The 20,750-nt window shown below is 47.9% G+C and overlaps 1 protein-coding gene and 1 long non-coding RNA gene across 2 annotated transcripts; both read right to left on the bottom strand.

Moving 5' to 3' along the window:
• Nucleotides 1-6,098: 6,098 nt before the first annotated feature.
• Nucleotides 6,099-6,929, bottom strand: LOC101273317 (malignant T-cell-amplified sequence 1-like). Its single transcript, XM_004281681.4, has one exon. It carries the CDS (start codon nt 6,784-6,786, stop codon nt 6,241-6,243), a length of 546 nt encoding a protein of 181 aa, XP_004281729.1. The 5' UTR covers nt 6,787-6,929; the 3' UTR covers nt 6,099-6,240.
• Nucleotides 6,930-15,143: 8,214 nt separating this feature from the next.
• On the bottom strand, nt 15,144-20,576 carry LOC117197392 (uncharacterized). Its single transcript, XR_004477981.2, has 3 exons — nt 20,408-20,576; nt 19,001-19,134; nt 15,144-17,238 (listed from the first exon to the last, which is right to left on the bottom strand). It is a non-coding gene; the product is annotated as an uncharacterized LOC117197392 (long non-coding RNA).
• Between the last annotated feature and the right edge of the window lie 174 nt (nt 20,577-20,750).

Raw genomic sequence — 20,750 nt, 5'->3', positions numbered from 1 at the left:
GCAATGGATAAGAGTTCCATTTGCTCAGCATTTCTGCCAACACTTACACGGCCAGCCTTTTCTGTTGTTGTTATTTGTATGTAGTGTATCTCGCTGTGGTTTAATTTTAATTTCTCTAATTATTAAAGATGTTGAGCATCTTTTCATGTGCTTATTTGCTATTCATATATATCTTATTTAGTGAAGTGTCTGTCAAACATTTTGCCTGTTTTTTTCTTGCTTTTTCATCATTGAATTTTGAAAATATACATTTTGGATGCTAATGACTTATTAAATATATGTTTTCATAAGAGTTTCTTTTAGTATACGGCTTGTCTTTTCCGTGTCTTAACAGTGTCTTTAAAAACTTAGAAGTTCTTAATTTCAGTTAATTCTATTTCTGCATTTAAGGGTAGTGTTTTGGGGTCTTCTCTGGTGGTGTAGTGGATAAGAAGCTGCCTGCCAGTGCAGGGGATGTGGGTTCGAGCTCTGGTCCGGGAAGATCCCACATGCCACGGAGCAACTAAGGCCATGCACCACAACTACTGAGCCTGCGCTCTAGAGTACACGAGCCACAACTACTGAAGCCTGCGTGCCTAGAGCCCGTGCTCTGCAACAAGAGAAGCCACTGCGATAAGAAACCCGCGCACCGCAAACAAAGAGTAGCCCCCACTCACCGCAACTAGAGAAAGCCCACCTGCAGCAACGAAGACCCAACATAGCCATAAATTAATTAATTAATTAAATTTTTAAAAAAGGGTAGTGTTTTTGATGTTACATCCAAGAAATCTTTGCTAAACTCACAGTTTTTCTCCTATGTTTACTTCTAGAAATTTGATACGTTTTAACATTTAGGTCTACAATGCATTTTGAGTTAATTTTTATTTACATTGTAAAGTAAGGGCCAAAGTTCAATATTTTTGCTTATGGTTGCCCCCAGCACCATTTGTTGAGAAGACTATTCTTGCTCCATTGAATTACCTTTGCAACTTTGTAGAAAATCAATTGACAATATTTAGCGGGTCCATCTGGGGACTCTTCTCAGCTCCCTTGATTCATGAGCCTGTCCTTTTTGCTAAGACCACACTGTGTACCGCAGCTTTATAGGAAGCTTTGGCGTCTGGAAACGTGAGCCGTCCAACTTTGTTCTCCCTTTTCACAATGGTTTGGACTATTCTGTCCCTTTGAAGTGCCATTAAAATTTTAGAAATAGGGACTTCCCTGGTGGTGCAGTGGTTAAGAATCTGCCTGCCAATGCAGAGGACACGGGTTCAAGCCCTGGTCCAGGAAGATCCCACATGCCACGGAGCAACTAAGCCTGTGCGCCACAACTACTGAGCCTGAGCTCTGGAGCCTGCAAGTCACAACTACTGAGGCCACGTGCCACAACTACTGAAGCCCGCACGCCTAGAGCCCGTGCTCTGCAACAAGAGAAGCCACCGCAATGAGAAGCCCGCGCACCACAAGCAAAGAGTAGCCCCCACTCACCGCAACTAGAGAAAGCCCACGTGCAGCAAAGAAGGCCCAACACAGCCAGAAATAAATAAATAAATAAATTTAACAACAACAAAAATTTAGAAATAGTTTGCCAATTCTTATGAAAAGCCTGTGTGATTTTGACTCAAGTTGTATTAAATCTCTATATTATTTGGGGGAGAATTCACATTATCACTTTCCTGTTCCTGAACAGATCAAACCTCTGTGTTTATGAAAGTGCCCTTTAATCAGTGTTTCATTCATAAGTGTTTTGTGGTTTGGGCATACAGATCATGCACATACTGTTTGATTAAGGATTTCAAGGTTTTTTGTGCTACTGAAAATGGTCTATTTTTAAATTTCAACAATTGTTCATTGCTGGCATGTAGACATGTAAATGATTTTTAAATATTGATTTGCTAACCTCATGTATCTGTTCTAATGGCTTATTTTGTACATTCCTTTGGATTTTCTACTTAGACAACTAAGTTGTCTGTAAGTAGAGGCAGTTTTGCTTTTTATTTGCAGGCTGTATGCCTTTTATTTCTTTGGTCTTCCTTTACTGAATCACTACCTAAAATGACTGATAGAAGGAGTTATAGGAGACATTTCTCCCCTGTTCCTGATTTTAAGAAGAGAGCATTCAGTCTTTCACCAATAAATATATGTGAGCTGTAGGTATTTTATAGACCTACTTTATCAGGTTGAGGAAGACTTCTTTCAGTGAATGAATGAATAATGAACGATGTCAAATGTTTTTTTCTGCATCTAGTAGGAATACCTTATGCTTTTCCTTCTTTAATCTATTAATATGGCATATTACATTGATTTCTAAATATTAAACCAAGATTCCATTTCCAGAATAAATCCATTTTGCCATTTTTACATATTGCTGGGCTCAGTTTGCTCATTTTTTAAACAGTATTTGTGTTTATATTCAGATGGGTATTGGTCTATAGTTTAGTGGGGGGTTTGCCATGTCTTTGGTTTGGATTTTTCAGTACTGCTGGCCTTATAAAATGAGTTGGAAAGTATCCCCCAAACCTCTTTACTGTAGAAGAAATTCTATAAATTTTTAAATTATTTCTTCCTGAAATGTTTGGTAGATTTCACTACTGAAACTTTCTGGGTCTGGAGTTTTCCTTGTTTGTAGAATTTTAACTACAAATTTAATTATGTACTTTAATAGATACAGTACTATTGTAGTTATCCATTTCTTCTTAAGTGAGCTGGTGGTTCCCTTAATGTCTTAGGAAAATTTCCTCCACAAACATTTTTAGAATAGTTCAAATCCTTTTAATCAGTGCCATTATCTTTTGCCTGAAATACCTACAATGCTGCAGTATTAGTTACTTTCTCTAGTCTTATCCCCACTAGAACCCATCCTCACCATTATCATCTATCCAAAATATATTGTTCATGTCTCATTCTTTTTTAGCAGCCTTTTAAAGACCAATTTAAATTGTCAAGTATATAAATTTTTAAATATTTATTTATTTATTTGGCTGCACTGGGTCTTAGTTGCAGCATGCAGGATCTTTTGTTGCAGCACACGGGCTTCTCTCTAGTTGTGGCGTGCAGGTTTTTTGGGGTTTTTTTCCTCTCTCTAGTTGTGGCGTGTGGGCTCCAGAGCACGTGGGCTCTGTAGTTTGCAGCATGTGGGCTCTCTCATGGAGGTGCGTCAGCTCAGCAGTTGTGGCATGCAGGCTTAGTTGCCCTGCGACTGTGGGATCTTAGTTCCCTGACCAGGGATCGAACCCACATCCCCTGCATTGGAAGGTGGATTCTTTACCTCTGGACCACGAGGGAAGTCCCTTAAGTATATAAATTCTTTAGCATATTAAAAATGGGTCTCTACCATAGGCCTCCAGCTTCATCTCCTCTCACCTTTTCCAGGAAAATCATGGCCTACAAAAGCCAAACCGCTTGTATTTCTGTGAATCTACTGCATTGCTCGCCCTGTATCTTTTACTGTAATTTTTCACCATATTCATTATGAAGGTTTTTTTTTTTTTGGCCACAACACTTGGCTTGTGGGATCTTAATTCCCTGACCAGGGACTGAACCCTGGCCCTCAGCAGTGAAGCACAGAGTCCCAACCACTGGACCACCAGGGAATTCCCAATATTCTTAATCATCTTTTATGTTCTACTCACACAACCTGTCATTCAGAAACCCTCTTTGATTCTCTAGGGAGAGACAGCTTTCCCTCATTCATTCATGCTATGTTGTAATGGATAATTCAGATATTTACCGTAGGTTATATCATACACGAATATACGAAAGTGAAATTATCTAAGTTTGCCTTCCTAACAAGACCAAGCTCCTAAAAGTTAAGGTAATAGTATATTTCTCTTTCTGTCCCTTACTCCTAGCCCAGTGTCTGCCCTACAGTAAGTACCCAATAATGTTTGTTGAACTATTCTGGGTTACATAGCACTGGAGTGGGTAGATTCTTGAGGTAAGATATGACCACAATTTGTATTTCATTATCCAGCATCCTATCATTGAACTATGCACTGGCATTAGCCAAGAAGTAGATGGGGATCCTCTTCTACTTTAATTGTTCAAAATACCCTTTTGGCTCACAGGTCACCTTAAACACATGATCAGTGTAGAGAATGCTTTACCAAGTACAGTTATCTATGCACATACACACCAGATTTTGTGTGAAATTCCAAGACGTTCATAGAACTCTTTATCTCCATCCACTTCCCAGTTTGTATACAGGCTGTCCATTCTGAGTTGTTCAGTAGGATTACACCACCATCCAATAGGACCAAGTGAACCAGGCTGGAATAAGAGAAGGAATAGACCTGAAAGAAGGCTTAGAGTAGATCCAGAGGGTCCTTGTTCAATTTTTGGTGGAGATAGTTACAATATGGTAAAAGAAGAACTGAAAGGTTGCTAATTTGATTGTCTCCAACAGTGTTCGTCAGAGGCCTGGGTGCTCTAGATTATCATGAGACGTTCAGAGACCCTCCACAGGTATCCACCACTGACCAGACTTAATGGTGCTGATTTGGGTGGAGAATTAATAAGGGCAAAAGCCCTAAGCCTTTAAGGAAAAAACAGTGTTTTGAAGAGGAGTATTTAAGAGCTGTTACATGACAACCCTGTGGTGCAGATTAATCAGTGCCATTATCTTTTGTGCAGTTACTAGATGGACCCAAGTTGGGAGAAAAAAATGACTAGAGAGAGACTCTAAACAACTCTATTCATATGACCGTTTAAGGGATGAGTACTAGAAACAGAAAATGTGTTTCATTTGCGCAGATTTCTGAGGACAGAAGGCCATCCTCTACCCCTGCTTTTGGAGCCATTCCTTTCTGCTTTCCTATTCCACTGATTAAATCCCCATCAAGTATCCCTCTCTTAGTGAATCTTTCCCCTCAGCATATAAATATACTCAGATACCCCACTAACAAACATGCCACAAGAAAGAAAAAAACAAAAACAATTAAAATAACAACAGCAAAATAATATAAACTCCAAAACAGACTATCTTGACTATGACCTTCCTTTCACCCTTTTAATTCCCAAAATTCTGTAAATAATAACATGAAGTGTAAACTCCCACACCTTAACCTTCTCACTCCCCATTCACCCCCAGATCTACTGCAATTTATCTTGCTTTCATATGAATTTCACTGAAACTGCTCATGTGAAAGTCACTGATGAACTTTCAGCTGACCTATTTTATCCCTGTTTAAGATATTTTTCAGTTGGGTGTCTATGATGCCACTCTATAAAAACTGAGCTCTCTTTAGCTTTAAATTTCAGAAAACTCAAGTACAAATGAAGAAATCTATAAGAAAATTTTATTATTTCACAGAACTTAGTCACACCCCTTAAGAGGTCCCAATATATGGAATCTGCATAGTTGATTAATCATTGGTTCATAGATCACCAAGGGCACTCTTTTCTATTTTCAACTTTACCATGTTCAGACTTTATGCTAATCAAGGGTGTGTGTGTGTGTGTGTGTGTGTGTGTTTGGCAAGAGCAAAATCATATGCCAATGTCCATCCAAAGTAGGGAAGAGTTTCTCCCCATGCATCTTTCTTTTAGTGGTCCCACCTATAAATGACTCAAAACCATGGGAGAAGGACCCTCACTTTCCCATGGGTTCCTAAACATAAGATCCTCCTTGGCCTTAGGCCCCACGCCCACCTACAAATGAATCCATCTCATAGGGAAATAGACCACCGTGATAGGCCTTGACTAATCAGCATTTTCCACTCGCGTAGAAAAGGGATGGACAGAGCTATGCCACCAAGGAGGGAGGGAGCTACTCTGTTGGGTGGACAACCAATAATGACCACTGTGTACTTTTAACCGGATTTTCTGTTTCTAGTACTCATCCCTTAAACGGTCATATGAATAGAGTTGTTTAGGGTCTCTCTCCAGTCCTTTTCTTCTCCCAACTTGGGTCCATCTAGCAACTGCACGCTCTTGACTTTGAAATCTATTTTTCTAAGAGATAATTTACCTGTTTGAACTGATATCTGCTTAAACAGACAAGACAGCAAATCTAATCACTCCCCTGTAAACACACAAACACACACACACACCCTCACATATCCACAGGCATACACACTCACACAGACACACACACAATGACACATGCACAGACATATGGATTCGTTCCAAAGCTTTACTTCGTCTATTTCCGGTTTTTAGCGTCTGTTTAATTGCTATCCACAGAGGTGCCGTCTTCATGCCGTCACACACAAAGATACTGCACGAGGTCTATGTTTAGCCCAGGCGCATTTCTTCTGAGGCTCATTTATACGTCTTCATGTGCCACAGCCCGTCATTTAAATAGTGGATATTTTCGATCCCGATTCCTTTGTTGACTTTCTCGATTTCCTCTGCAGACATCTTCATGACTCCCACACACAGGGCGTGCTGTTTCCCTTCTGCCATGATTGCAACCACCGTGTCCACCGCGGCGGGGTAGAGCTTAGCTCCGGGAGAGGTCAGGCCCGGACACATGATATTGGCTCCACTGAGCACAAACTTGATGGCTCCTTTATCAACCTGCTGGCGGGGCAGGATGAAAGGGTATTTGTGAAGCAGCCTTAGCGTTGGATAAAAAGGCCCTTCTCTTTGTCTAAAAAATAGTAACTCCCCGTTTACAGTGAGGATTTCTATGTGTTCGTGGCATCGCACTATTTTGACCGGATCCTTCTTAGGCATGATTTGATTCAGCCACGGATCGATACCAGGAAACTGCTCTATTAACTGGTTCTTAATACCCTTAATAACGGAAGTTTTCAACTGGATGCAGTTGGACACATTTTCTTTTTCATCAAATTTCTTGAACATGATCCAAGGTGAAGAGGGCGACGACAAGGAAGCGCCCGGAATCGAAGAGAAAACTGAATTACAGAGAGCCCGGCGGAGGCGCTTACCGGAGAACTGCCGGCGTGGACGGTCGGTACGGCTGTTGTTAACCGGAAGAGGGCGGCGCTTTACGGCTTTCCGGGAAATCTACTTCCGCTCCTTGGAATGTGGCGTCGCACTTTCCGGCAGTATTTGGTATTCCGATTACTCTTCGGGGCGGGACTTGAAAAGGAAGGGTGGTAGAGCAATCGTTTTTGTTACGGGGAGAGAAGAACGGAGGGGGTCTGTCTTCTATTTTTTTTTATTGGGAAATGGCTCGCCATCTGTCCAATTACCCACGCCAGAAACCGGGGGACGAATGCTGAACGATAAGACCTCCTGTTCCGCACGGTCACGGCAAGGAGTCGAGTCCTGTGCGTTATTCCTCCTCCACAATCTCTCATGCTCTCACAATCTCTCGCTGGTTTAGCGCAGCTCCGAATACTTGCAAACAGTCGCTGCCTGTCACCTTCCCAGTTCTCTCCACTTGCACCCGGAGAGGAGAGGCTTTGCGGCCAGGAGGAATGCGAATGTTGTACGATTTCAATCCTTTTAAACACACCCAAACTCGTTTTATGGGCCGGCATACGGTCTCTTTTGGTGAATGTAACGGTGCTTCTGAAAATAATGGGCTTTCTGCTTTGTTTGGGTGCAGCGCTTCTCTATTCTTACTGATTTTCTGTGTGCTCATTCTGTCCGTTACTGAGCAGCATATTGAAATCTCCATGGTTGTGGAGCTCTTTCCCTTTTCAGTTCTATCAGCTTTGGATTTATAGATTTTGAAGCTGCGTTATTAGGTCCATACCCATTTCAGATTAATGTGGAGGTCACCCTGTTAATTAGGATTTTATCCGCTTAGGTTTTAATTGTCATCCAAAGAAGTGTGAGGCCCGTGAGGACAGTAATTGTATATTTTATCTCTGTACTTTTTCACCCAGCACAAGATAGATCTGTTTCATACTACATACACAATAAGTGACTGATGAATAAATGAAAGAATGCTTCCTCTCCCCAAAGTTTTGGTCCGTTTCCCAGACAGTGCTTTGTGAAGAGAATAAGAGCAAATCCTTGCTCTGTGAGCACTTCTCTCCAATGACACATGCTTAATTTGGGAAGCCTGCACTGCAGCAGAATTGTAACAGGTGCTGAATGTATAGTGGAAAAATAACATACATTTCCTCATTTGGGGGAGCTTATAGCACATGAGGGTTTTATATATGTGTATTTTATACATATACATATATAATCATTATTATAAGGAATTGGCTCGCACGATTATGGAGGCTGAGGCTGAGGAGTTCCAAAATCAACAGTCAACAAGCCAGACACTCAGAAGAGCCGATGGTGTAATTCAGTTTGAATCTAAAGGCCTGAGGACCAAGATGGTATAAATTCCAGTCTGAGTCCAAGTCTGAAGGTAGATGAAGACCATTGTCCCAGCTCAAAAGCCATCCGGCGGGAGGATGGCCTTTTCAGGGGAGAGTCAACCATTTTGTTTTATTCAGGCTTCCAAACTGATTGGATAAGGCCTGTCCACATTAGGGAAGACAATCTGCTTTACTTTACAATTAAATGTTAATCTCATCCAGAAACACCCAGAATAATATTTGATCAAATATCTGTGCACCCCGTGGACCAGTCAAGTTGACACATAAATGAACTGTCACAGGGGTAGACCATCTTAAATGAGGCAGTATAATGGGGTATTTATGTGTCTGACCCTAGAGCCCAGAAATTACTCCTTCTCCATCAGTTACTAGATTGAAATCCTGGAAGTTACTTAACTTCATCTGTGCCTCAGTTTATTCATCATGAATGTGTGGTTAACAAGAATACCCATCTCCTTGGGGTTGGGGTGAGAATTGCTTGAATTAATACTTATAACAAATGGGTTTTAAATATTTGACATATCTATTATTATTAAATTAACAGCAAAACAGTTACATAAATATTTTAAACACCCTTCACACAGGACACAGTACAACTAGCCCCCCATTTGTGCCTTCCTATTTATAGCTGAGTCTGTTCTGCTTCCCTAAAACTTCACTCCAGTCACTTTGATCCTGTGAAGTCGCACACATCCAGATGCATCTCTGGTTATTTTATAAGCCGCTAACCTAATTCATTATGTGTGGATTTTATGGGCTTAACTCTTCTTATAGGATGATCGTCTTTCTTTCGTTCTTAAGGATTGTCCCATTGTTCCGATCTGTGAAGTCATATGTATGAGCAGCATAAACGAGATGTAGAAACTCAGGGGAGGTAAAGTCATTACTGGCTAGAATGACTAGGGTGACCTGTCTAGATGCCAAATGGCTTAATCAGAAATGATCTGATCTAGACCTGGCTATCAGAGGCATGCGCAAGGGATTTTGTAGTGAAGCTATTTTAAGCAAAGGACTTAAAAATTTTTAGTCTGGAGTTCCATAGCAATGAAAAATCTTTTTGAAGTTAATTATCCTTATATGAAATCATACTCTTAATTCCATACCATGTAACTCTTCCCCAGGGTGCAACTTTCTTAGCCCACAAGCATCTCTTTGCTATCTACCATGAAAAGGGACACAAAGCTCTAGTTTTTGCTTTTAAATTCTTCAGTTAAAATGGAAAACCTCTTTTTAGACTTTCTAAAAACTCACCTTCTCTAAAATCATGGGGCCTGGTTCTTAAACTTTATAGAAAAACCTAGGTCTTTGAGGCTGGCATACATAGCATATTAAAGAATGTGATACACAAATGTTGCTTTAAACATACTAATATGTTAAAACATGACCAACTTATTCTGGTTAAATAATTTTAAATCAATTCAAAATTAATTAACCATATGGATTTTTAGAAGAAAGAAAGTTGTGGCACAAAATTCAGTCTTTCGGGCCCGGGGTGTACCACTTCCTCAGTCTTATCAGCCCCCCTCAGTATCACTTTATTTCCTCATGAAATCAGAATAATATAGCGTGTACTTCACAAAGTGTACGGGGTAGTTTTGAGGAATAAAAAATACAGTATATAACGGACTTACCTAATAGTAGGAAACAGTGTAAGTACATTTTAAAGTGTTTATTTACTTGCAAAACAACCTTTATGCAATAGCGATAAGATCTAAGATTATACCATATATGTAAAAAAATTACAGAAAATTAGCTTTGGATAATTTACTAAGTCAAATAGTCAAGAGATGCCAGAATTGAATTTTATATCAGTAATCTCAAGGGAATATGTAATCGACACATGGTGTTTATGTTGCAAAGATGAGGAAATCAAGTCAGAAAATTTCTCAGGTTCCTCTAATCTCCAAAATTCGGAACCTGATCCCCACACCTGGGTTGTATAATTTCAGGGGGTTCACCTAATACAAGTTTCTCTGCATTTTGATAAATGACCACTAGAGGGCAGGAGAACCAAACGAAGTCTTCATACCGTTCACCAAGATTGAAGTTCTGCATTAGAAGGAATACTAATAGGTAACTCAACTAATACGTAACTATTCTCAATTAAAAGGTAACTATTTTTTATCATACAGTTGTTTTTCCTCAGTTATATTTCCGAAATAAACAAACCCATCTCTAGAGAGTCACAAAACATTTCCCAAGTTCAGGTGAAGCACATTCTAAATAGTAATCTACTTAATTTACAGTTTGTGAATTTTTCTCTGCAACTATAGACAATCAGCAATAAAATAATTACTTCTAAAATGATGTCTTTTAAAACAAAAAATTAGCCCTACATTTTTTGCCTGTTGAAAGAAACATTAAAAGTGACTTTTCTCACATTGCTTCAATGTATAAACTACTTTTGAAAATTAAAAAAGCTATGTGTATTATAAAAATAATCTCACGACATCCAGAATGTTTTAAATTATGTCATCTACCTCATTGCTCCATTCCACAGGTAACACTGCTAAGTTTCTCATATACTGTACTACAAAAATGTACTCTGCATACCAAGCATCGTAGATGGATGGGGAGAAAACATGAGGTCGCACATGCGTCACACCTGTGCCCAAGTGGGGATGCACAGAGGAAAGGGCCCTACGTGGGAGAGGTGGGCAGGGGGTCCCTCAGGATCCTAGGGGCTCTCATTCCCAAAGCAAACCCTGGCCTCGGGATACTGAACCCTCCCTTCTCCTCTGGACTCGGCCCACCTCTCGGGCCCTGGGCCAGTCCCCAACTCTCCTGGTCTCAGATTCCCCCGATTGTCCCAGGAGGGGATGAACACGGAACTGTGGGGGCCTCACTCGGTGTGGACACGGCCTGGGCTCCTCGCCCCCAGGGCCCTGGGTGGGTGCAGCAGGATGCGTTCAGGGGTGCAGGGGCCTCCCTCCCACGTGCAGACTCAGCGCGGGGCCGCTGGCCCCGCGTCCAAGTCCACCTCCTGGCTCACACGCAGACCCCGGGCAGCGCGGGCTACAAGACCCAACATAAGCATCAGCCGTTGGTGCACTGGGCGCATGAGCTCAGGGCACCAACGGCTCCCAGCCCGGCCGTTATCTCACGGCCCCAACGGCCGCTGCTCTGCGACCCCATGACCCCTGGGACCCCCAGGCCACCCTACTCCAGTCAGGCTGGCTGGAGACCTGGGAACGTGAAAGTCACGGAATACCCCCCATACACAACCTGCTGTCCTGGTCCCCAGACTTCTCCCCGAGGCCAGCTCGGTGCACGGCTAGGTCAGGGAGCCTAGAGGTAGCGTAGACACGGGCCCGGGCAGGAGAAGGGCAGGCCACCCCACCACTCCTCCACACCCGCCTCTCCCTGCCTTCTCTGGCAGGACCCTGGGACACACACCAGGTACAGCGTGGCCCTGGCCGCGGCCCTGGCTGGTGTAGCAGGGACTGGAGGGAGTCCCCAGAGGAGGTGGCCCCACAGGGAGGGCCGAGTGTGTTGGGGGTAATTCCTGTTACTAGGGAGCCCCTCCTGGGCACTCAGTGCCAAATTTATAGATGAGCCATGGCATGGCATGGGTCACTCAGCTCTAAGTGACCAAGCCCAGCCAAACTGAGACTCTGAGAAGTCACCACGAAGATTGCCTGTCACGGGGCTGTGACTGGCCCCAGGTCAATCTCACCCCAAAGGCCATGCTGTGCCCAGGAGCCCAAGAGGTGGCCCCTGAGCCCAGGCTTGGAGGTGAGTCCTTTGTGGATGGGGGAGTATGGGGAGGGGCAAGGGCGGTGGGGTCCATGGGTGAAGAAGGCTCTAGGGAGGCTGGAGGGAGGGAGGGTGACGATGCACCCTGGGGAGGTCTTCTGGATACGAACACATAGGACTCTGAGCTCCAAGCAAGGAGTCAGGGGCCACTGCAGGTTGGGGGTGGGCAGGAGACACAATCCATGTGGTCCGACCAGAGCCACAGCATCTTAGATCTGGAGCGAGCTTAATGAGCATGGATCCCCAGGAACCGCCCAGGGCTAAGGAGACCGTCTCTGTGTCCTCATGGTGCAGCGGCGCGCTGGCGTGCCCAGCCTGTTGGAGGGCATCGTGGCTGCAGCAGGAGAATTTCAGGATGAATCAGGGCTCCAGGGGTGGCCTGGGCTGGCAGGTTTGAGGGAAGATGCCCACCTGGTCTGGGACTCTGTGGTGTGTAAATGCTTAGCTACCTGACTAGAAAGACCCTGGGGGACGTGGCCTTGTGCTGGTTGGCGCTGGGGACCGATTAGAAGGAGCCCTTGGCAATCTCGAGTCCCTAGCTCCAGGCCTGACCTGCGTCCCCAAGGCGAAAGTCCACGTCTTCAGGACAAAGTCCTGAAGGGCCCATGTTGTAGAACAGGTTGGCGTTGTCAGGGATCATTAGCTCTGGTCAGGGAAGGGCGGGGGAAAGGTCAGCTGTGCTCAGGAGGGGCGACGGGCCAGGGAGAAGAAATGCTTAGAAACAGGAGATGAGTGGAGGGCAGGTGGGTGGGAGGGACATGGGGATCGGGACCCTTCCTGGTGCCAGGTTCCCCACTCTGCACCCACAGAAAGAGCCAATATCCCTGGGTCGGGAACAGAGCTTCTGAGATCTCTCAGAGCTAGAAGCAGGCCCGGGTGCTGGCAGAATCCGGGCCTCTGCAGTACTGCACACAGGATTCCTGTTTTGTGTGATAAAAACATTCTAGAAATAGATCATGGGGATGGTGCACAGCATATTGAATTTGCTTAATGCCACTGAATTGTATAATTTAAAATGATTAAAAGGTAAATTTTAAAACATAGAATCTAATAAGCCATTAAACTATAAGAAATAGAAAACATTTGGAAAAAAAAAAAGCTGTCATCACAAGGGAAGGGAAGAAGCTCTGGTACTGAAGCTGATGCTGACGGGGATGCCAGAGCCACTGCAGCCGCAGATGCTGGAGACGCACCTGGCTTGGGCTGGGCACCAGCACAGATCTGGTGCCAGAGCTGGTACAGGAGCTCTCACTCTGTGGCTGCCTCTCATTCTGGCCCCAGGACCACAGTGGGTGAGGAAACTGAGGATGAGCCTGGATCACTTTCGGCCTGGATCTAGAACCGGAGCTGCTGTAACTCCTAAGCTGGTCCAAGGGCTCAGGCTGGAGGCGTCTCTAGTTCTGTAGCTGGTCCTCAATCTCGCTGTGTAGCTGGGGCCAGACAGACACATCTTCCCATCTATGCGAGATCTTGGGCTGGAAGTGGCTGTAGCTTTGTGTCTCCCACTGGCAAGCTGTGGGTTAGATGCTGTCCTGCCTGCTAGGCTGTGAGCTCTGAGGTCAGGAAGGTGTCCAGGGTTCACATTTATATTGCAGGTGCCTGCACACTACAAGAAGTAGTACACGTGAATATGTGAATGAGTCCATCCCCCAACCCAGGGCTTCTTTGTGTGTCAGGCTTCACATCTGTAAAATAACAGCACTACCTCCTGGGACCGTTGGGAGGATCACACTGACTGAATACATAGGTAAGTGCCTTTTGTGTGCTGGGCACCGTCGCAGAGACCTGGGAGCAGAGCAAAGGAGCGCCACAGCCCGGGCTCATGCGGAGCTGACCAGACCAGGGCGTGAGTGAGGAGAGCGGGTCACAGGGGTGTGTCCCAGCCCAGCCAGGGCAGCTGCCAGGATCAGCAGTGGAGCCCTGTCCTCGTCAGCCAGTGAAGACCAGTTTAGGTGGGGCTGGAGGGGACGTGGGCTCCTTGGTCTGAACGCTCATGCTACATGGGATCCCTGTGCAACCATTCCCCTCACAAGTCCTCAGTTTTGCCATCTTTACAGTGGGCATCTGAGGAAATCCATTCCTAGCTTCCTCCTTGAAGTTTGTCTTGATCCTATGAGACAAAGAACTCCCTGTGACCTGTCTTCTCATTGGAAACCCCAGTGTGCTCCAAGGGAACTGCTGTGTCTTCCAGGAGACTGCTCAGGTCCCCATTCTGGTCAGTGTCTAAACTGGGCTCGGAGCCCTGGGCTTTAAGCCCCAGTGCCCACGATGCCCCTGGCATTGGTGGCACAGTAGTGAAGCCATGTCCGCAGGTGCTCAAAAAGCCAGCTGGAAGTGGGAGGGGCAGAACAGCGAGGATCAGTCCTGCGAGCATCAGGACCACGGAGGGAACTTGGCAAATCAGTAGACAGAGCTTCCTCCCTTCATGCTTGTCTTTTCCCACCATTTCATTCATTTTTCATCATTCACTTAACCAGGTCACTAATGGAGGAAACTGGGTTATTTCCAATCTTTTGCTCATATGAAGAAGGCTGCAGTGAATAACTGTGTACATGTGCCAAGTGTAGAGGTGTTTCCGTGGAGTAAATTTCCTGAACTGTGACTGTTGAATCAAAGGGTAAATACATTTGTAATTGTGGATAGATAGAGCTCCACTGCCTCTGTTAGAAGGCATTCCCATGTGCTATTTCTACAGCAGCTTCAGCGTATGCCTTCAATCTTCTGGATTTACGAATTTTGTCATAGGAGCCTCAGCGTATTTCATGTGTTTAAGGATATATTTGGTTTTTTGTGGAATGTATGATAATGTCTTTTGCCCAATTTTATGTTGTGGCTCTTTTCTTTCTTACCAGTTTCTAGGGTCTCTTTATTTATAGAGGCAGTTAGGCCCTTTGCCTGGGATATAAGTTGTAAATATTTCTTCCCAGCTTATCACTTTTTCCTTTTTAGGATACGGTGTCTTTTCCCTTGGTACAATGTTAAAATGTCAGTTCTCCCCCAATTTGACTTATAGATTCAGTACAATCTCTATAAAATGCCTCAGCAGAAATCTCTTTGTGGAAACTGATGAGCTAATTTCAAAATATATACAGAAATATAAAGGGCCAAGAATAGTCAAAATAATCTTGAAGAAGAAAGTTGGAGGACATACAGTACTAGATATCCAGACTTTTAATTCAGCAACAGTAAACAAGGTAGTGCGGTCGTGGTGCAGGACAGACACATGGAACGGTAGAAAGTACAGATTCCATCCAGAGGCCCACATGCAGACGCTCAGGAGTGCTACAAGCACAGCGAGGTAGGACCTTCTAAGGATGGGTTAACATGCAAACACCAATCAATGCAACACTGTAAGAGAACGAAGGGAAAAAACCGTGACATCGGGCTGGAGACCTGATACAGCCTGAGGCAGGACATGAATGAGTTCTGCTGGCCGGCTCTGATTCTGGTGGTCTTTCCTAGCAGGTATGGAGGAAGAGGCATTTCCCAGATCAATAGCTGCATGCCAGGTACCGAGGGATGTGCTATTCTGCTCAGGCAATGAAATCACACCGAGGAAGCAGCAACGGGAGTCAGTCACCGCCTGGCTGAGCTTACGGTCATTCACTTTTCCAAGATACATCCCAGGCCTCCTGTGCTCCAGACACCACTGCTGAGATGTCCTTGGGCAAATCGCCGCTTTGCTTTTTCCCAGGGTCCCGTTCTTGGGGCACAGGGGACAGGCACCTTGACGCCTCTTGTCACATGTGAAGGACAGCTACAGTACTTCACAGTGTACCCGCAGCCCCTGAGAATGTGCCTCCCACGGGGACGGGTGCTCTTTCCAGGTGGCCCTTTGTTGGGTTCTTGTCACTGAGCACATACGGGGGCCCCCAAGTGCAGTCGCACTGAGCCTGTCTCCATATCACCTTAGAAGGCCACTGCTGGCCCCACTTCACAGACGAGCAAACTGTGGCTCGAATAGCAACACCTTCCCCGGTGACGGGGTCTGTCTGACCTCAGAGCCTGTGCCTCGACCACCAGGTGGCACTGCCCCAGCCACGCGGCCGTCACGCATCCCTGCTCTCTGCCCTCACCTGCTCACCATACGGTCAGGGTCTTCCCTCCCCTTCCTCCAGGGAGAGCCTGGTGAATTCCCCCCTTGAGGACCAACGCTGTCTGCTTGGGGGTCTCCAAGTCTGGGTAGATAAGACACAAGTGGCTGTGGCTTCATCCGACAGCCTCAGACCATGTGGACCCCCCTGTCCCCAACCCACTTTGAGGCAGGTGAGGCTCTCCGACTCCTCCCTGCCAGGCAGAGTTGAGTGTGACTGAAGCTTGGGCTCGGGGTGGCAGCCCGCACTCCCGTGGAGCCTGAGATGCAGTCTGAGCAGTGCTCCGTCTCCAAAGCCCCCAGCCTGATGCTCTGACCTTCCAGCAGCTTCCCTGAGGCCCCCACCCACCCCTGTGCTCTGTGAAGGCCTCCTCTGCTCACAGGAGCTCAAGGGTCCTGCTGTTGCAGCTGAGAACATCCCCTGGATGGATGCCTGGAGGAGAGGGAGCGGGCAGGCCACGCCCTCCGGTGTCCTGGACAGCAGGGCTGGGTGCTCAGCTCAGAAGCTGCATTAAGATGCAGGAGGGGCGGGGGCGGGGATGGGGCCAGGACCAGGGCATGGCCTGCACTGGAGAGTCTGTGTAGGCCCTGATGAGCAGTCGTATCAATGGATGTTTGAAATATTGTGCAAGGATTTCTTTTGGATAAATTACCACTAGTAAAGGTATACACCCGTGGGACTTTGACAGGTCCCGAAAGCTCTTCTCCAGAGAGGAGTGTCCCTCCAGGGCAGCTGATGGGGCCTCTGCTCCCTCACACCATCACCAGAAATAAACACCCACCAGTGATGGTAACCCAGTGCTCCTTGGCGGTGAGGACATTTGTGTGCGTCCAGAGCAGGGAGGCGAGCATCTCTGCTGCTTATGGCCACGTGCATCACTTCTCGTTTGCACTGCATGTGTTTGTTCTCTGTACCTTTTTTAAAACATTGACTTTTGAGAGTTTTCGGTACCACAGGGATGCTAACCTTCCTCTGGCTTTGGGTTCTGAGGAATGCTTTCCTAGGTTCAGTTGTCTTTCTACCAGTGACGTTTGCCTTGTTTTTGCTGGGCCTCTCTGGAGCTGGCCCTGGCACTGCAGTGATGCAGCTGGATCGAGGTCTTGAGATAGTACAGCAGCTGGCGCTGGAGCCAGCCTCACCGCGGGAGGGCAGTGGAGCTGCAAGAGGAGAAAAGGTCACCGGCGTGACTGCGCTCCCATGCGCCTCCCAAAGACCACACATCCCAGTGCTTTCCAGAGGAGCCAGAGCCCAAGAGCCCACAGGAGGAAGTCTTCGCAGGCTGAGGGGTGGTCCCAGGCCAGTCTTTGCTCCTGGTCGGACAGCGGCCCCTGGGGGCTTCGACCTGAGGGGCCCACAGGGATCCCTCCTCCTATGCTCATGTGCGCCCACCCCTGGCCTCCTCACCCTGGGCTCGGCTCTGCCTCCTGTGCTCCTGGTCCCCCGGCTGGGTCAGAAGAAGGTAGGCCTGGGGCTCCAGGTCTGAGCCCAGCGTGCTGAGCTGCACGTAAGCCATAAACTGCTTGAGGCTGAGGGCTGACAAAAATCCTCCAGAAACTGGTCCAGTCAGGTGCCCAGGAAGGAGCAGGTGGTACTGGAGGTAGAGGGTGTGCAGCAGAGTCAGAGGCCTGGCCTTTCCTTCCTTTCCACAGGCGCCCCTGTGGGCCCCGGTGCCAGCCCCTGCCCATCCAGAGGCCAGCCCCACCTCAGCCCGCCCCCACTTAGCTGCCAAGCAGAGGCAGGCCTGGTAACAGGCATGGGCTACAAACAGTGTCCATGCAGGACACTCTGACCACCCGCCCCCTCCCTCAGGGAAGCCAGGCACAGCCCTCTGGCTGTCCCCGCCCCGCTGGAACATCCACCCCAGGGGGGCAGGGAGGGCTGCGCTGCTCTGGTCACTGCCCACAGTAGGTGCTCCGTGCGCAGCTGGGCTCGGAGGATGGGCGACAAGGCCGATGTGTGATCGGGATACCCGGCACACCTCTGTCCTAAGCCCTCAGATTGGGGAAGGGGCAAGCACGGCTGGGCTGTGGGTGCATGCATCTTCTCTGCGGACTGGCTCTGAGCTCTCAGCCTCCCCTCTGCTCCCTGGGGACCCGGGACCCCAGCCACAGCTCTCTGACTCCTTTCTTCCTGCAGGAAAAGCCCTCAGCCCTCTAGCGGGAATCATAAGACGTGAGGGATCCAGGGTTCTGCCTGAACCCCCAACCTCAGCCCCCAAATGTCACCCCGTGTGGAGACAGGAGTCCTCTCCTTGATGCCCACTCACTTCTTTAGTTGTTCCCGGGGTCCGTCCTCCTTCTGACAATGAGGGCAGAGGGACCCCTATCCAGAGGAGGCCAGGAGGGCATCACACGTGTCCACTACCTGCCTTGGTGTCCAGTGGGACTGGTGGACCCCGGACCAGAATGGAAGCCCAGGGGGCAGGGATTTTTGTCCACTCTGTTCACTGAACTCTGCTAAGTGCTTCGAAAATGGCCTGTGCACAGTAGGTACTTTATGTACTGTTGACAGAATGAAACTTCTCGGATGTCTGAGTGTACCTGGGGCCCCCCAGCCAGCCGCCAGGGATCCCTGCTCTGGCTACACCCAGGACAGGAGACCCCGCCCAACAGACAGAACGTGAAACCTCCTTTACAAATGGGAGAGAGCCTGGCCCACGGTCACAGGATAAGTGAGGCTTGAAGCAGAAACCTTCCTCATGGAGGAGAGGAAAATCATAAATAAGAAGCACCACATCCTTTCCACAGGCCAGGCAGGGACTCAGCACTTCCCGTAGCTTGTCCCACTGAGTCCTGGCAGTAACCCTATGAGTTTGGTCCTTGTCATACCCCAGCTGTCACATGAGCAAACCCAGGAACAGAGAGGTGAAGCGACATTCCCAAAACACACAGCTGTGCTGTAGAGGGGAGAAGCACCCACCTTTTCACCGGCAGGCCGGGGACCTGCTGGGTGCCAATGACGTTTCAGCAGGTGGAGGGGAGGTGGGACACAGGAGCTCTGCTCCGGTGGGCAGGAACCAGATTCTCCATGTTCAGGGCTGACTTGTTTTCATGCTGGGGTGGACAGAAGGGGGACACTTCAAATAATGTACATAAACAGTAGGAAAATGCAAAAATACAGCCATAGCAAGAAGCCAAAGCAATATATAAAGAATTTTCTCAGATATCCCCCCAAATATATGAAAAGTAATTTTGCAACTGACCAAGGAGGGGGCTGACTGGTGGAGGTAGAGGAAGGGAGGAGCCCAGATTCCTTGGGACCCTGGCCACTCAGATGCAAAGCCCCTGGGCCTGTAACCCCCAACACACACACAAACACACACACACTGGGCCTTCCAGTGGCCATCATTCTAGCATCTGCTTCCGGATGTCATCAGGCCTATGAGAGATAAGACCAATGAAACCCCAGGGGTGATATCACACGAGGCTAATGCACAAACTCAGAGATGGATGATTACAGAAAGGGGTGGGATATAGCTAGAATACAACTCAAAACTGGTGTGGGTTCTGGTCCGCAATCTTCCCCCCTTTTGGCCTTATGCCCTAGTCTCTCCCATGGAGGGGTTAAAATGAAATTCAGATACTCCCCTTCTCTGGCATGAAACTTTCCAAGGACCTCCCACATTTAGAATCAGGCCCCCAAGTGCCTCATCTCGGCCTGTGTGTCCCTCTGTCCCCTGGTACACAGGCTTACGTGATCCCTGGTGTCCTTCCCTGCGCCAGTTGCTCCGTTAACCACAGTGGGCACAACTTCCCCCTGGTGGTCACCGGCAGCACTGCAGCGCCAGACAGGAAACCAGAAATTAAAACAGACCTTTGTTTGGGGTCATCAAGGCAAGCCCCACTTTTGTAGGGCTCCCAGGCCCCAGGGGGCAAAGAAGCAGGACCTACGGGATCCAGGGGGGAGCAGAGGGACCTTGGATCCTCCGTGTCTCCCAGTTTCCCTCCACTGCCCTGGGACATCCATGAGGACAGGAGGCCTCACCCCAGGCCATGACTCCGCCCCCTTCCACCTCAGGACTGGAGGCTCCTGCAGGGAGGGTCTGTTCCCTGGACCCCGGAGGAGCGGTCCAGGGCTCTACCACGTTGTGCACTACCCAGGTCCCCAGGCTGTCCTCTGCTCCCAAGGGCCCCAGGAGGTAGAAAACATTTACAGGACTCAGCACAGCGGGTCGCCAACAGAGAACCAAGGCCAACACACGCTTCTATGAAATCGTGGAACCCTCGGGGTCCCTCCCAAGCACAACAATTTGTAGAGGATGAAGCAGGTCTTCCCTCCCGTATCCTGGTGTCCCCTGGCATGGGAGTGGGAGTCTTGGGAGCCTACCCTCGTCCCACGCGCTCAGAGCGGTGGACACAAGGCCTCAGACCCTGTCCTCTCCCCGCTGCCCTGGGGATGGCCCTGCTCAGACGACCCTGGATCCCCGCCCAGCAGCCCGGCATCTCTCCGCTCCGGATGCCGTGCGCCGCCAGCGTGTTGCTAGGAGACTGGGTGCTGGGCCTACTCCCTCTTGGACCGCAAAGCCCACCCGGCGCTTGCGCACATGCTCTCCACAACGCCCTACCTTCCGTCTCCGCCCATGTGGGCGTGTCCACTGCCCGCGAGCGCTTCTGGCTAACCGGCAGCGTCGCTAGCCAATCAGGGTGTCCACCACCGGGGCCTCCAGCCA

This window comes from Orcinus orca, chromosome 2 (genome assembly GCF_937001465.1).
Source record: "Orcinus orca chromosome 2, mOrcOrc1.1, whole genome shotgun sequence".
In the NCBI taxonomy this organism is placed as follows: domain Eukaryota; kingdom Metazoa; phylum Chordata; class Mammalia; order Artiodactyla; family Delphinidae; genus Orcinus; species Orcinus orca.
The sequence above is the reverse complement of the archived record's forward strand: the minus strand, read 5'-3'. Positions and strand labels throughout refer to the sequence as shown.